This window comes from Takifugu flavidus, chromosome 4 (genome assembly GCF_003711565.1).
Source record: "Takifugu flavidus isolate HTHZ2018 chromosome 4, ASM371156v2, whole genome shotgun sequence".
Classification (NCBI taxonomy): Eukaryota; Metazoa; Chordata; class Actinopteri; order Tetraodontiformes; family Tetraodontidae; genus Takifugu; species Takifugu flavidus.
The window spans coordinates 12,026,006-12,043,438 of NC_079523.1; the positions used below are offsets into that span (position 1 = coordinate 12,026,006).

Genomic DNA, 17,433 nt, shown 5'->3' on the forward strand with positions numbered 1-17,433 from the left:
TACACATTACTCCACCACTTACAACACAACAGGGATTTTTTTTCCCTGAAGTTTGGTGCTTCTCCCTCCCCGTAGGTCCCTACGTGCATCTGTGCACTGTGCAGTCGCCAGCCCCATTGACAAACTCAGGCTTAAATGTTCATGATCAGGATATCAAACTAATACAATGACATACATCTAATCAAAGTCAAACCAAATTATTTTAGAGCCCAGTAATCACAAGACAGCGTGCGGCTCAGAGGGCTTTACAAGCTGCACAGTTGTGACACTCTCTGTCCTTGGACCATCAGGAAAAAACTTTTTAAACACTTTCTGGGAAAAAGAAGATAACTAAGGAAGAGCCACAGATGAGGGTTCCCTCTCTCTAGGATGGACAGATGTGCAATAGCTGCCACACTTACAGAGAACATAGAGACTATATGGAATTCTACATATATGCTCGATGCTTCATATAATGGGTTTATATGTTTATTCTGTGGAAGAAGGTATCACTCCTGATGGAAGAGATGTCCAATCTAAGGTGCATTTCTGATGTTCAGTATGTGTTTCCCCTCTTTTTCTCCGACCTCCTGCCCTCGCTTTCTTTTCCTCCTTCACCTGGCTGGCCACCATCAGGAACCCCGTCCCACAAGTGTCTGGCTCTAATCAAGGACTTTTCCTGTTAAAAAGGAGTTGCCAAGGCTGCTTACCCAGAGAGGTCCATGAAGCACCTAGAGACAAGCTTGATTCACACAGAAGTCAGATAATTCAAGTTGAATTGACCTGCAATACCACCCCACCCCCCCCCCCCCCCCCAACATCTGTGGGCATCCAAAAGGGGTGTAATTTGTGTAAGAGTTAGAGATAAGACTTCATTTCAACAACACAGTTTTATGTTGTCAATGCAATAAACCAGCAATTTTCAGTCGCTCTACTCTTTGTGTTAGCTGCTGTCCAAAGAAACACAATGGCTTAAGAAAAGACATTTTTATTCACATAAAATAGACGTGCAGATGGCCTAAATGCTCATGTTAGCTATAATAACCAACCCGAACGCTGCTTAGCAAGACAAATGTTATTATAAGGCATTTTAAGATTAAAATAAATATCCATTTGATTGGTTTAGATAAAATTTTAATGGAAAAGTAGCCATGAACCTTGAAAAACACAAATTCACAGCATAGCGGCCTCAGGGCGATCAGAAGGCTGCTTTAGTGCTGCTTACAAAGGCTTTACCTATTACACTAATATGCTGGAAAACAATCTATTTTCTGTACAAAGTGCATTAGTTATACTGCATCTTCAGGGGAAAAAAATATTTGAGGTCTTTAATTTTTAGGTGTGAAAATAACTGAGCGATGTATCAAAATGCTGTGATTTGTTTTAGTAATTTTTGTGAACATCATAAAGTAGGAACACACTTTAAAATAATGTACTTTTTACAAACTCAAATGATCACTTATATAGTTTTGAGGTTTATATACAGATTTCTAAGGGAGAAATGCAAAATAAAGTGAACCGAAAGCCAGACGGTTTGGAAAATTCAGCTCTCCTGAGTGTCTCATGATTTCAACCGTGCAAGTGGTCGTCGCCACATGGCGGAAGAGTGAAAAGAAAGCTGCCGGGTAGCGAGGTCCATCGGTGACTTTGGCTTCAAAAATCGCAGAGCCAGCTGCAGAGCACCGTCCCCAGCACCAGTAACACCAGGTGCTCCAGTCTCTGTGTCCCACTGACCGCTAGCTGCACCTGCTTGCTGTTAACTCCAGAGCGGTGGAAAGTTTGCATTTCTGTCATGCTGCAAAGAACCATGGGAGGCTGAAAGGAGGTGGGCCTCCTGTGTGGTCGGTCCGGGCTGGACCCGTCGGTCGGCCTCTCTCCGATGAACAGCAGCGGATGCTTCCTATGGTCCAGCTCAACCTTGAAGAGCTCGTATTCCTTATGTGGCAGCTTGATGCCCAGCAGATTGCAGCCGCCCGTGGGGGTCAGGTCCTGTTCTACCCCGACCTCCCAGCCTCCCATTTGACCGCACTTTCCAGGTCTGGTTGCGTTCAGCAGCTTCACTGTGGACTCCTCCGCAGCTGTGACCTTCACCGTGGTCACCTTGAAGACAAAGTCGGAGGCACCCAAAACCTTAGCGGAGGGGTTTCCCTGAGCATAGTGTCCCGAGGCCCTCAGGATGAAGGTGAGCTGGGAGCAAGCGGAGTCCGAGTAGTGTCGGTAGGTCCCCTCCCACGCGTTCTTTTCGGGGTCGAAGGTGAAGTCTCGGGTGAGAAAGAGGACATTGGGACGAGTTTCGCAGCGTTGGCTCACCCAGCGGCCCGCCAGAGCGATTGGAAGGGCAGGTCTGTGGGGCAAAACTGGTGGGTGCAGCTCTGAGGAGCGATAGACCAGGGCACACACGGGACAGGGGTGGATATGATGCTGCAGATATCAAGAGAAGGTAGAAAATATCCGTCACTAGCAATAAAGCATTTGTTGTTAATGCAGTTATAACATAGTGTTTTGAATTGTAATAAAATGTAATTAAAAAAAAGCCTAAGCAGCAAAGGTGATGCTGGACATAAACAGACAGACCCTACTTCATGATTGTTATCTTCGATCTGTCATGTGTAATAAATTGATTTATATTGTCACTGCTCATCTGCCCACTTTTTAATGTCAACCTCCTTTAGGTTTTGGGAGTATATTGTCTCACCATGGCGTTCTGCAGTGGCTGCTGGTATCCTGTTGGTCTGTACTGAGTCCTCTGGTTCCAGTCGGTGTCAATGTCCCCCAAAAGCAGCTCCTGGATCTTCCCTCCATGCCTGTGGTGCTGCGTCTCCACCCGCACAAGTCCCATCTCCATCATGGAGAAGCCCAATGCTGCCAGACAGCCCCTCCCCCCTCGGGTGTTGTACAGCTCGTACAGCTTCCCTGGCACCACTTGATCCAGGGTCAAGGTCACGCAGGACGAAGGCAGACTGGAGGTCAGCCCCTGCTTGGCTGCCGTGCTGTGAATGACGATGGCCACCTTGCTCAGGTGGTGCTCGGCGTCGGTAGCCCCCTGGGTGATCCAGGAGGCGTGACGAAGACGCAGCTTTCCCCTGATCATCAGGGAGTACGCAGGGTCCTGGCAGCCACTGTCGGCGTAGTAGTGCTGCAGGGCCTGGAAGTGACGGCCAGGGTGGAAGGTGTAGGAGCGGGTAAGGAACTCAGGACCTGGTCGAACTTCACATCTAGTCTCAAACAAGAAAAAAAAAGTAGCAAATAAAATACAACCAACCATCTAGAATTAATGTACTTGAGGCTCCTGGTTTGCCTTTTTTTAAAAAAGGAAAAAAGATCAATACAGTCGTAGGATTGTTGAGCAGACCTGTTAGCATGTAGCCATTTTACACACACTGCTCTCTGTTCATACACATGTTTATGATCAACCCTCTCCTGTCTCGGCTTGATTTTCGCCTCGTGAAAACATAAAATAAGATCTGCATGTGGTGAAAACATAATCACCGGCAGAAGCTTGACGGGAAGTTACAGCTCATCCAAAGGAAGCTTCTGCTGGACGCTCAAGATAATATAAGCAGATTCCTTTTTTTTCACTGTCAGATCCTTCTTTTAAACTCCACAGAGAACGCCTCCGCAGCTTTCTCGAGGTGATGAAGAAAGACGTAATCAGTAAGTTTGGTGGAGTTAGATGGAGACTGTGCAGATGTTTAAGACTCCGGAGCACTGAGAATGACTTATTGGCTTCAGATTTGTCGTGTTGCATAGGCTTTTAAAAAATATCAAAACCGGCTGGTTTTCTCAAACCTTTGCTTTTGACAACTGTCACCAATAGAAGTGGAAAATTCATTACATTACCGGTAATTGATCCTCACCTTGTTGACACCCATGTGCCATCCAGTCGCGGGGGAACGTCTGCTGTTATTCTCACTTTGTCCTGTGGGTGTTGGTAGGGACAATCCTGCTCCCACTGGAGACTCTCGCTGAAGTTGGAGGAGATAGCGGAGCCTGAAGGCACCTCCCATATTCTACTCCGAGTTCCAGTGGCAAACACAGCTTTTAAGAAAAAACAAGCAAATATGAGAGCTGATATGAAATCAAAGATTTCCAGGCTGTATCAGGGATGAGGTTGAAAACCAACACAGGTTGATGGTTGCGTTTGGCTTTCCTCCTCAGAAAACGAACGGAGACTGAAAAATGTTCCACGAGAGTTTTCGCATCCTCTACCAGAGACGTCTAAATTCCAAATTCCGCGTTATTCCGGAGCTGTAATTTAGATGCATTTTCCTTGTAGCAAGCAGAGAGTGGGCGTCAGAGAAACCATACATGACTGCGAATCAAATGTTGGCCACAGCGAAGACAGATTTGGCTTGTCACTCCGGTCGGGCCTGCAGCTGCAACGCACATGTCTGTTTCTGGGGTTTGTTTCTGAAGCCCGAGGAGTGAGCGTGGAGGTGTGGAGGCGTCAGCACCTGCACAAGTGTGTGTGTGTGGATTTCTGTCAGAGCGATAAAGCAAACACTGTGTCAACGACGGCTCTTCCAAACACATCTGTTGATAATATCATTCAAAAAACACTCGCGGTGATGAATGTCTCCCAAACGCAGGCAGCCAGGTTCAACCAACGCGGGTTTCGTGCTGCAGACCTGCAGTCTTTCTGCCGGTCGTTGGCCCGTGACAATGCTCCCATCGGTTGTTCCGGAATATTGATGCAGAGGTTGCTTTTATGATTGTGCCCTTGTGGCTGCGACGTGAGGAGGCCCAGGGTCTGAATGGTGTTTGGCTGTGCAAAACGATGGTTTCATTTTTAATTCTCCCCACCAAAGGTCACAAAAGGAAGCAGATAAGTTCTCCGTGAGGTAATCACCTTTTATTTTCTCCTCTCACACCCATCCTCATAATCCTGTGCCTCTTAGAGAGAATTTGAAGAAAGCAACCAAAGAAAAGCTGTCCAGATTCCTTTCCCTCCTCTTTTACCCCCATCTGCAGTGGGATCACATTCTCAGCTCTCCTCGGGATCGTCAGTCTCGGACAGCTTTACGAGTGTAATCTCACTCCACTTTGCTGGACTTAAACTTTAGATCCTTTCACCAGATCACCTGTTGAACCTCCTGTTGAGCCCGAAGTCGGTAATCGAGCCACGCATCGGTTTGTTCAGCTGATGGTGGTCAAAAGAGAATGTAGAATTGGAACGAAGAGTTTGATGCTGAATTGACATGTTAGAAGACATGTATATTTTCCCTTCTATTAAAAGGCTTCTACCATGGCGGGTGAATGATCACCATTTATTAAATGTGTTGGGTTCAGGAAAGGAAGATCCTAATTTTGTTCCCCCTCCTGTAATTCATCCCATATGTTGCCCACGACTGCAGACATCTGCACCGTTCAGGCATTTCCAAGCATCTTTCCACCTGATGCAGACACACACACACACATGCACGCACGCACGCACACACACACACACACGTGCGTTTGTTTGTTTGAACTCCACAATCATAAGCCACAGAGCCAGACTGAAGCTCCAGGCACATTTCTCCTCCTTCCTGAACCCTGTCAGTTTGTTGATATGATTAATACGCCATCCTCTGTCTCACAGGCATTGAAACATGTTTGTAATTTTCCCAGTGTGCTGATGTGCTTGTTTATGCTCCGTGACACCACAGCTGGCTGGGGAAGACCCAGGCGGTGGGACACGATCGGCGTGAGCGCTCGGCAGAGAAATGCTAATCATCATTAATTCATTTTCCGCTGCTTCTTGCGAGCCATCCAGTGGCCTACTTTGGGTTATCCAGCCTCTGTCACAGCACACATACACTGTAATAAACAGCCAGCGAAGCAAGAGTCACGATAAGGGATGTGATGTCATTGTTAGAATTTGACTTTTTGCCTGAGTCAAAAAAATAAAAAATACTAATAATAATAATTTCTATAGTGTTTCTTAAGGTCGCTTGTCATTCAGCTCTTTCCCCTCGCTTGGATCTTGTTCCAGGTCAGCATATGGTTGCATTTACCAAAAGAGCAGTTATAAAAGCACAGCTTAGTAAAACAAAATTGCTCATCATGGATTTTTTTTTCCCCTCCCAGAAGTATTTTTCTACAAAAGAACCTTTTCCAACCACAAGTAAAGCAATGTTTTAATACATATGATAATATTCAGCCTCCATCTCATTTCGGAGGAGATGTGGGGCCATTTTATTTGATTCACTTCCTACACAGGCCGTCAGATATCATTAGCGTTATGCTACAGTGGTTCCCTCTGATTTATTTTTCCACTATGGGCCCTAAACTTTTTCTCCGCTGAGGCAGACTACACCTCCTGTCACAGGACTGCGCTCGGTGCATGTTTCAGAAACATATTTCATGCATCCCTAGTAATAAAATTCACTGTAAAACCAATTCAGATGTGGGGCTGTACACACATCTGCGAGTTTATTACGCTCAAACCTATGCAGGCCGCTGTAAAGTTTTATGTTTAAGAAGGCCGCAGTGTAACTTTGGGTTGTGCAGAGCTGTGCTGGCATCCAGAGATTGTCTTCATCGTTATAAATTAAGGCGGCAGATTGTAAATTGAATGCAGACAGATAGCTGCAGAGCGAGCCGCTGGTGTAGATTCTCAGTTTGCACGTCAGAGAAAATTACCAAAATAAATTGGTGGAAAATGGAGGTTGTTTGGACAAATCACTGACGTATGATATTTTTTGCAACATTGCACGTTGGGAACAATTACTCAAATTTGCATTTATGTTTGAATGGGGTCAGGGTTACAGAAACATTTCACAGCCAGTAAATTACAGTCTCTGCCCAGTGAAACTAGAATTTTTCAAGCTTTTCTTCATGTGCCGGCATGAAATTGCGGCTCAAATGCACTAAAAACATGGATTTCTGCACATTTCCAGTGTAACAGATGGGGTATTTCAACCAAGTTTGGCTGAATCCGATTTTAAACTTGAAAAACTTCCAGAGTCAGAGACTGTTTAATGTGAAATTCCTTCCCTAATGCAAAAATACAAAAAAGAGGACTGCTGTCGCCCGACATTAGCTTCACATAAAGTTTGGAAAACTTTTTTTTTTTCCTGCACAATTGAGCGTTCATTATGAAGGAATCTTTTAACGCTTAGCACAAAAAGCAAAGCCTGGAGAGTGAGACATAAACTGATGCACACATGTTGCGCGGATTGCCAAAACAGCCCACGGGAGTTTTCAGTCAATTGCGGTAGCTCATTTTCCTCATAATTAATATGTTGATTGACATTGAGATGGATGGTTAAAGCCATATGTTTTTATCTTTTTTTCCCCCTTCCTGCTCTGCTGATGCACACCTGATGTCTTTGTTAGGAGCAGATGAAAAACACATGTCAGATCATCCTGAAAATTGGCAGTTTTGTAATCCTGCCACAAGGGGTCAGCGCAGCAGCCCGTGTGTGGTCTGGATGGTCACTCTGTCATCACCTCTGATCCTGCCAAAGTAACCAGCCCATCCCTCAGCTGACTGAAGACTGGCCAAAATAATCTACCTATCTTTGAGCCTCTATATTCCTCCCTATGCGCACACACATATGTATGCACTCGAAAACACACAGTGACCACATTGACGTGTACCCGACTGCAGAAGGGATACCATTTACGAAAGACCTCCAGGCTGCACTCTGTTTGTTTGTTTGCATTTGTGATTACGGTTTGGCGGCTTTCACTTCCCTCACTCTCATCCCATCCACGCTGCCAAAGTCCAAATACAGTTTTATATGCTTCTTTCTTTGGAGCTATCCTGGGTAAACACAAAACAGATCCCGATCTTTTGATTTTATGCTAGCGGGGGAAATCGAACGCTTCACCTTTATCTCGTCCGTTAAAGAGACGCCACTTTCCTCAAAACTGCAAAGCACTGAACCCGGAGCCAGGGATACTGCATCTGCTGCAGAGTTGGAAGCAGTCCCACCATGTGTCAATCTTTTCACAGTTTTTTCATCTGTTTAATCACTCGACTGTATCCTGATTGCCTCCTCCACCATCTCAGCTTTCTCTTCATCATTGCGGCAGAAGAAAAAAGCCCTCATGAATCTGTCCCAGAAGCCCCCATGCCCTCCTGGCCCACATTCCCGCTACCGACGGTGCCTCTGTTTCTTTGAACAGAAAGCTATGATATTTACGCCTCATTTCTCCTGGATGGATTTCCGACTTCCCCTCCCCATTCTTATGCCCCAATCTCTCAGCTTCTTTCACTGAATGCTGCATTATTCACAGCCGCCTTTTTCACTCAGTCCACTGGATTTTACAAATGACAATTCCTTGTTTTTTCCATTTTATTTCTCAATACCGATTACCTGATTAGGAGTAAAACCTTGTCCTGTTTTGTGTGAAATCTATTAAAGTGCAACTAATAATGTGGAGAAAAAAACAAAAAACAAGTAGTTTACAGAGCCTTTGGATTTCCCTAATGTGTTATTAGCTCATGCCCAATGGCTTATCATATTAGCTAGCTAACTAGTTGCTGCAACAACTAAATTCTCTTTCAGGTTGTTTAAAACGTTTTCTATATTTAAATGTACCCAAGAAGGTAACTGCGGGAAATAAACCTCATCACTAGAAAACCAAGAAAATGTAATTAAAGTCTATGTAGATTTTCAAAATGAACATGTGGAGAGGATATGTGGAAGTGTGTGTTTGGATAGGTAAGTGCTCACACCAAATGTACTAATGAGAAAATGATTTGGGTTCTGGTCGAGATGTTGGATGACCAAAGATGTGTGACAATATAGCAGCAACTTACCAAAACATATTTCAATAGTGTATAAACAAACAAACTATGGATTTAGACAAGAAGACCTGATGGAGGGAATAGAAACTCAACAGTACTCAGACTTAGAAAATTGTCATTCTGCGGTCCAAGCGACTGTGAATGCGCTTATTTTGGACACACACCTTTCAGGCAGATGGTGGAAGCAGCTAGTGTGGGCGGTCGATCTGAATGCGTCCAAAAGTGCTGACAACCTGTTAAAGTTTCAAAGTGTGTTGAATCTGAAATGATGCGGTTGTTTCGGCACGTTGTGGCCAGATGAGGCGTCGACAGGAGTGTTTATGTAAAGGATGACATCGTCGGCGTATCGCCGACACAACCGGTGCTCGGGAATCTATCGGGACGCTCATTCTGGTAGTCTTTAAACTGGAAATGAAGAGACAACAAGAAACAGGAATCACAACAACACCAAAGGACCGCTGGCTCCTGGTAGTGCTGTGGGGGATGTTTGGCCTTAAAGTTGTACGTTCTATCTCGTCTTTCTTATACAGTTGTGTCTGTCTTTATGTGTCTCCAAAGTCATGCAAGGGTCAGCTGGATGTAAAGGTTTTTCCAAAATCATGAGGGCTGTTGTGTTATTCTGACCCAGAGTCCCCCTTCCTTTTTTCTCTTTGGGGCTTCACCACAACATCTCATATCAGTCTCCTGCACCAGGAGCACCTTCTGTCCCCGGGGCAGTGAATGGACGACTGCTGTTGTCTTTTCATCACTGTGTAAGCTAGTTAATCCTGCGGCCTCGTTTATTTAGAGTCAGGGTCTGCAGAGGTTTTCCCAGCGGACGATGGGGCCGGTTCCACTGCGGTTAGTGAAGTCCTGTTTACAAAGCATGAGCGCGCACACCTTATCCGAGGGATAAAAATGGATTCCACATCAACATGTATGCCAGCAGGGATGCAAACTGGATCCCTCAGAGTTTGTGGAAAGCATTCCAGAGTACAACAGCAGATGGCATCCATTGTTGTGCCTCCTCTTGGGAGCCAGCCAGTACAGTTGAGGTGTAGATAGTGGACGTGGGAATTTGATGGTCCATTGATGTTTTCAGGCTGATATTACCTTGATTTCACCTCAGCTTATGGAGCTATGGAGGCGATTTTCAAGGATCGGCTCCACGGCTGACTCACATACTTTTCAAATTGTTGTTGCAGACAGCAACAGGCAACAGCAGTACACATTTATAAATAAGGATTCCAAAGAGGGGCTGGAATTGCAGCCAGGCTTGCTTCTCACAAGCCAGACTTTTCTCTAACAAACAGCAAAACAAACAAAAAAAAAAAAAACCTCAAAAGGGATCCAGCTGGATTCGTAAATGAAGAGATGGAAAAACCTGAAATACTTTTAACTTCTGATGGAATTTGTCACGTAGGAGACTAGTATCTGAGAAGACTGTTGCACTGGAAATGTAAACACAAGGGGATCACTCCTTCTCCTAGATTTTTGTAGGTAAATGTTAACTTTTCCTTACTGGTTTATGTGTGAATGCCACATTCAGGCGTGAAGGATGAGACAAAGATCGTGATGAGTTATATATTATAACTATTTATCTATAGATCCTGCCCTTGTTCTATTGTTGATGGTTAAATATTATCCAAAGTATGTTCAATATTTTGCTGCGGGGAAAGATTGAAATTCGCAAAGCTGAAGACCCCTGTATGGTTCTCAATAGCGACTTTATTTTTTAAAGGTATGGATTTCTGTTTGTAGGCTTTCGGTTCCGCAAAATAAAGCTGTTATCGTCTGATCCCTCTTTAAGATCACTCTGGTGTCCTTCGTGCTGCAAATTCCTCTCATTCATTTTACTGCACACTTGCTCTTAGTTAAACCTGGGTCCAAGAATTCCCAGTGTTCGCAGCTTTACAGTCAAAGTTGTTGTTCAAAGGTCGCACAGCGCTTTACAAGCAAAGAGCTGTTGTACATCATGAATCAGTGTTTTTCCAACGTGCATTCCCAACAGAAATACTGACCACAAGCAGATTTGATTTGAATCCTCCCTCAAAGAAACGGCATTTGCATCTCTAATCTCTTTTTACGTCTGTTTCGCCGCTGTGACTCAACCTTGCCTGTCTCCTCTTCTAGACATAAGCAGTAAAAATGAAAACATTTCCCAGATACCAGTCCATTGGACCACTACCGGGACACTATGATGGGAGGGGCAGTGGGAAACTGGGCTGTTGGATGATCATTAGAACTGGGCAGATGCCTCAACTTCTCTGTCTCCCACTCGTCACCTTAACAAGCCCTGATAGCCAAAACGCTTCCCGTGACCAAGGCTGCGGTGGCTGGACGGTCGCCTCTGCACACCAGCCTGAGATGAGGTCAGTAATGGCCGTCTCTTGTTATTCTAACCATTAACATAATAGCAACATTAGTTCCAGGGCCACGCTTTCCTGCTCCTAGGGAACCATTGTTTAAAGGCACCAACCGGAGCTCTATTAAAGACTCCTCCACCGGCCGCTGATCCCACTGACGCTTTGAAGACGCACAGAGGAGGAGAGAGGGAACACAGACCAGCTATTCATGTGCCTGAGATCAGCAGAAGTTGTGTTTTTATTCCTCAATGCGCCGACCCCCATGCTCCCCTTGCAAATCGTCCGAACTGCGGCAAATTACCCGACGACCATGTAATTATGAGTCTTTCAGCTGATCTCTGTCTTATTGGCTTTCTTTCTTAAGCTGGACCTGAAAATGTTCAGCTGATTTCTCACATGAGGGAGATGTTTGTTTTGCACGGTGGAAAAGCTGCGGATTATTGGAGGAAATCTGCAAAGATTTTCAAAGATTTAATGCTAAATGTGAGACTTACATGACATAAACTTATGGCCATATTTAGGAGGAAAATGATCTGTTAAGTCCAACACGATTTCCACCTCCTTAACCTTTGAAAAACATTTATTGGAATTTGCTCAATAGGGTGAAATCTGTAGATTTATGGGAACCCTTTAAGACAATTTCATGACACCAGTGGACTTTCCTTACCTTGCCAAAGCCACAGCAGCCAGATTCCCCTCAACAGGTGACTGAAAGGTCCACTTGACATACTTCCTGCTGCCACAAGCTTCACGCACGCACTCCTTTGGTTAAAAAAAGCGAATCTTAATCTGGGCAAATCCAGCACAGAGAGGGGCTCTGGTCAATAAAAGACGGAATCTCAAAGGATATCAAACGATATCAGCGTGACATGAGAACATGCAGGAAGAGTCCCAGTAATCCCAGATGAAACCCTGGTCTTTTGCTCGGTCACCAAGTTGCCTTTTCCTTTTCTGCTTCTTCACTTCTTTGCTTCCATGGTCTGATAAGAGGGTTCTCAGTTGGAACTGTGCGCTTCGTGCAATACCTCCACACTGGTGCACTCCTGAAGTTGACAAGAGTAACTGCTCTCTCTCTCTCTCTCTCTCTCTCTCTCTCTTTCTCCCCCCTCTCAGTCACCCAGCGTGGTCTCAAAACTGCTCAGCAGCACTGCAGATCTGTTCCGCTCGATGGGCGTGCAGCGAGTGTGTGCATTCATGTGGGCAGAGGTGGTTTGTGCACGCGTGTGTTCTCCAGCCTTTCTCTTATAGGTTTGAGTAGGGGCTTAGGGGAGGGAGCAGGAGACGAAGAAAGACAGAGGGAGAGTGAGGATTAAAAAAAAATCTCTGTGTCCCTTGTGCAAGAGGGGATTTGAGCTTCAAACTTCGTAAAGTTTTAAGGCCTCGGGAAGCTTTCGGAGCAAGGTGCAAAAGGGCGACGCCAATGCCAAAGCCACGACAGTGGGACGTCAACATAAATAACAACAGCATTGTTCCATACTTGTCCTTGTGCAGTTTGTTACATTCGGAATTGTCTTGTGTTAGATGATAAAGGGATAGAATAATGTATAAACCTCTGGTATGGTGGCAAGTAGCTAAAACAACAACTTTCGAAGAACTTCATCACTTGTTTGACTTTTCGTCAGCTTCAGAAAACATTCATTTTGCTTGTTTTCTGTGCCAAACTTTATAAAGAGATGTCATTTGATATAATACTAGAAGCTTTGCTCCAAAGATTCAGATTATGCTTCCTAACTCATTAGTAACTAATTATCTTTGAAATGTTATCTTCTCAGATTCTTACTCTCTAATATTATGCCTCTTATATCAGGGATCATCTAGTGTGTGTGGGCCTCAAGGTATTAGCACATGATCCCAGTTTTAGGCGGTCAGCTGAGGGAGGCGCTCTTCTGACAGCTTCCACTTTCCACTGGAAATGCTACAGAGATTTGAGAGACACAAAAATTCAAATCCAATATTTTTCATTTGTCTTGGGCACCACTTTCCAGCCCACAATTTTCCCCCAAAACTCAACCGAAACCATTCTTCTGGACAACATGAGACCGCCCTTCAAACAGCCACATGTCTGAATTTCTCCCTGTCTGTTGGTGATCCAGAACTCACGGTGGTGAAGTTCCATCAGAACTATGCTCTGGTCTAATGGGAACTGTCAACAGTCAGCTCTGTGGGTTCTTCGCGTTGGACCAGTCTGTCTTAAAGATATGCTCAACATTTTTCTTTGAATCAGCTACTGAGTGTCTGCCTTCAAGTTTGTGGAAGGGCAGCCGGTAGCTACAGCATCTCCAGGCAGGCTTGCTCCATTACTGCAACCTACCACCAGAGGGCCACCAAGATAGTTGGACTTTTAAAATAACTTCTCATGAGGCCAGACTTTACTCTGTGGTACACCTCCCTACCCCTACGGGTGTGTCAGCAAAACGTTAGAATGTTTATCGGTCGACTTTTCAAGTGATGGACGTTAAAATTAAGGCCATCAGAAGAATAAAATTCTCTCTGTTTTATCAAGGCACACAGAAATCTCATGTATGGATATCCAAACTGTATGCCAGCGGAGTGGGAAGAGAGAAATTCAGTCCCTGGCAGCTGCACACACACACACACACACACACACACACACACACACACACACACACACACACACACACACACACACAGTTTACACAAATTCACATCACACCCCATTAAAAAAGCTCATGCACAGTGAAACGCTGCTGCCCCACACTGATTCATAAGCTCTGTGTATACATGTGGTCTGATGGAGCTGTTGACACTGGTGACCACTGCAGAGGTAAAGACGGTTTCAAGGTTCCTGCCAAACGAGAGCTGGTGGCAGCACCCACGCCGGGCGGACTGGCCAGAGCTCTGGCAGAGAGTCAGGCCTGCAGACATGCCTGCACACACACACCGCCAATGTCCAGTGAGTCATTCACCACCGGAGCTCTGTCTTACGTGGTAGAACTGCAAGGCATCAACACACGTGCGCCAACACATGTTTGCTACTTTTTAGTAAGCACAGATTTACCAGTGTTTTCAGAAAACACAAAATAGATGTAATTTAAGGATCGTTATGCTTTGCACATCCAGTCGTGGTGTAATAACATTACAGTCCCTGAGGTTCTGAAGAGTGGAGGCACTGCAATGTATCATCAAACAAGTTTGGCAAGGTTAAAAAAATTAGTCAGAAGCAGAACTCAAAAATAAACAGTTGGTCAGTCGAAGTGATTATGTATGTCCAATATTGGGGCTTGCCTTCAGTTTAACAATTAGTCTTTTAGTTTGGATCAGAGCTGCATGTCAACAGTTGGCAAGGGTTTCAGACTTCAACAATCCAGTCCGAGAGAAAGGGGACGGTATGGGTGGTCCTGGAGACATTTCAGTCCCTCGTCTGGTTAATGATCCACAGTCTTTCTATTCAAAGGGCATCACAGTCTCCATTTTTTCCCAAAGCTGCTGTGACGTCACGCTACTTCCATTGCTAACGCATCTACGATATCACGAGCATACCTGCACAACCCCACTACAGAAACGATTTCAAGATCTGAAAAGGCAACAGCAAGATCATCTCAGTTGAGGTAATTCTTTGTTGTATATGATGATAAATATGTACGTTCGGGCTGCTCCAATGGAAGAAATCACAGCTGTTGCACTCTCCTGTGCCGTGAACTGACAGTTTAAATAAATCGAGAACGATAGTGTTCAGTTCTGACCGGAGCTACGTTTAAAGTGTCGGGAGAAGATTTGTCTTATCATTGGAGCTGTATAAATAAAACAAACCCAACTTTAAAAGAAAAAAAAAGGAAAATTACAAACTGTTTTAAAAATGCCGCCTTTCTGGAGCCAGAATTAATAAGGTTAAGGTGTGTTTTCCAGGAAAGAATGATGTTTATCTCCATGGGCCAGATTATTTCCAAAATCTGTCTAAACAGTCAACATGTCCGACTCCTGATGGTTCTCGCCCTGTTTAACCTTTGGTGCTGCAAATAAGAAACGTTCACTCTCCTTGTTTGACTTTTTGCCCTTTAGATGGTCTCATCTTCACCGGCATATTCACAGCTCCCATTTCACACAGGTCTAATCTGAATGTTCATCAGTTCCTCCGGCTAAGTGCTAACTTGCAGTGACAGACCCCACGGAGAGCCATGACGGACGCCAAAAACAGACGCCGCTGATCTCTGATCCCAGATCTGACAGCTGGCTCCCTCAGGAGGACACGGCCTGGGGTGTCATCAGCTTTGATCCACTCAGGGTCCTCTCAGGAATGTTCAAACACACACACACACACACACACACACACACACACACACACACACACACACGTTCTCCTGCTCCCACACATATTACTGGGCTCGGCCTGTTGGAGCGTCCACACAGGAGTTGGCAGAAGTCACGTTAGAACACACAGTCAGCGTTGTTTTATAATCAAATAATTTCTCATTCCTGTAACTAATACCTCTACACCAAGCATAGGCTATACTGCTAACTATGTGTGTGGTGTGTGTTTGCTTGGGCATGTACCCTACGCATCGGTTTCTGCACACATGCACACGGACACACGCACACACAGACACACACTTGATTATTGACAGATACATGTACTGCAGATGCACATCAGAATTTTGACTGGTTTTATTTATTCTGGTAGGTTTGAGGTGTTTTTATGGTCTCTCTGTTGGCTAATAGCGCCCCCAGTAGGACAAAAAACAATAGTTTGAGGGGAAAGTCAAGATTTATATCGTGGTGAACTGCATTTGGCTCAGAACCGATATAAAACACAAAGGAATTCATTCTATACGTGAGCCTACTGGCTAAATATATAGAGAGCAATGGCTGCATTCCAACCGACAAACATAATTGTAGCTCAACAAAGAGGAATAATGACCTAATGAAAATTATTCCATGGCAAGATCAATCAAGAATAATTAAATGGAAGCATTGAATTAAAAGGCGGAATGCAGCGGTCCGACCATAAGCTCATGAAAAAACAAAACAAAAACCAACAGCTTGATAAGTACACACAGCATGAACCGTTCAGTAGGAATGATTTTAATTGGTACGTGTGCAAATGCATCGGACTCACTCTTCTCTGTCTTCCAACTGGTCATTATTTCCTATTAAAAATAGCATTTCACTTTTTTAGGAGACCACAAATTACAAAGCAGATGCTCATTCCTGCCGCTTCCTTTTGATTGTTACTATGGAAACCCAAATTAGTCATTTGCGTTGTGGATCACAAATCCCTACTGCCAATTGGATCATCCAAGCCATGCTGAAGCTCTTATCCCAGCATATTATTCAGCCTTCTGGGATCATTTGTTTGCGCTCACAGTAAGATCCGACGGCTCTTTCTGATGGCGCGTGTGGAAAACAACAAGCTGCTTACTGGATGCAGCCTCCAAATGTGATGCCTCATTTATTCCGACGCTGAAGGATATGAATTCACGTTCAGTAGCAGTCTGCATGAGACGGGTCAGCTGAGAACGGGCTATCACAGGGATGGCTTTCCAGTTTTATCAGACCTTCACAACAGAATGACATGTGTTTTGGTAATTTTTGCAGAGATGATCCAGGTAGTTTCATGGAGCCAAGAGTGGACTAAACCACGCCATCGTCCCCATACTTGCTGGTTTAGAGGTCGCCTTGCACTATTTACATAAAGAAGGAGTACTAATCTCTCAAAAGTTTCTTTTAATGTATTTTTTCCATGGATTTCTAACAGTATTTACGGCTGCCTTCAGATCCTTGTTATTTCGACTGCCTCTGGGTTGGGTCAGCAGACAGGACACAGGACACCAAAGGCAGCTCTGCAGCGCTTTAATCACCACACATTCACATCGCAGCCTCTTATCTGCAAGACGCACCCCTCCAAACATTCAGCCAGACAAAAACAGAGATCATTACATCATTTCTCTGGTTTTCTGTAGATTATGTCATAAACTTTGACTGCAGTAAAAAAAAAAAAAAAAAAATCACATCATTTTCAAGGCTGCTGCCTTTTACTGTGTCACAGGACCATGTGTGGTCTTGTGGTCTAACATACTGTCGTGTTTTCATTTCTGATGAAAAGACAAGGGCCATAGAGGAGTCCTCCGTGGTTCCATCTTTTGTTGCAGTTATAGAAAGACTGCTGACTACTGCCCTAAGTAAGCACACAAATATGGTAGAGTTGGATGGATGGATGGATGGATGGATGGATGGATGGATGGATGGATGGATGGATGGATGGATGGATGGATGGATGGATGGATGGATGGACGGACGGACGGATGGATTGATTTCCTATAAAATCACGCACAAGCAGTCAGATGGTCACAGGCCATGAAAACTTACACAGGTAAATGTCCCATCTATAGGGGGAATGGAGATTTGATCTGTAAA

At 44.6% G+C, this 17,433-nt stretch overlaps 1 protein-coding gene and 1 long non-coding RNA gene across 2 annotated transcripts; one reads left to right on the plus strand and one right to left on the minus strand.

Annotated features, from left to right (window-relative positions):
* Positions 1 to 951: 951 nt before the first annotated feature.
* apcdd1l (adenomatosis polyposis coli down-regulated 1-like) lies at positions 952 to 12,264 on the minus strand. The gene is made up of 4 exons (XM_057030791.1): positions 11,729 to 12,264; positions 3,837 to 4,017; positions 2,675 to 3,194; positions 952 to 2,400 (listed from the first exon to the last, which is right to left on the minus strand). The coding sequence occupies exons 1-4, from the start codon at positions 11,787 to 11,789 to the stop codon at positions 1,633 to 1,635; spliced, it is 1,530 nt and encodes a 509-aa protein (XP_056886771.1). The 5' UTR covers positions 11,790 to 12,264; the 3' UTR covers positions 952 to 1,632.
* A 2,210-nt stretch (positions 12,265 to 14,474) lies between these two features.
* On the plus strand, positions 14,475 to 17,032 carry LOC130524546 (uncharacterized). Its single transcript, XR_008950162.1, has 2 exons — positions 14,475 to 14,630; positions 15,128 to 17,032. It is a non-coding gene; the product is annotated as an uncharacterized LOC130524546 (long non-coding RNA).
* Positions 17,033 to 17,433: the final 401 nt, after the last annotated feature.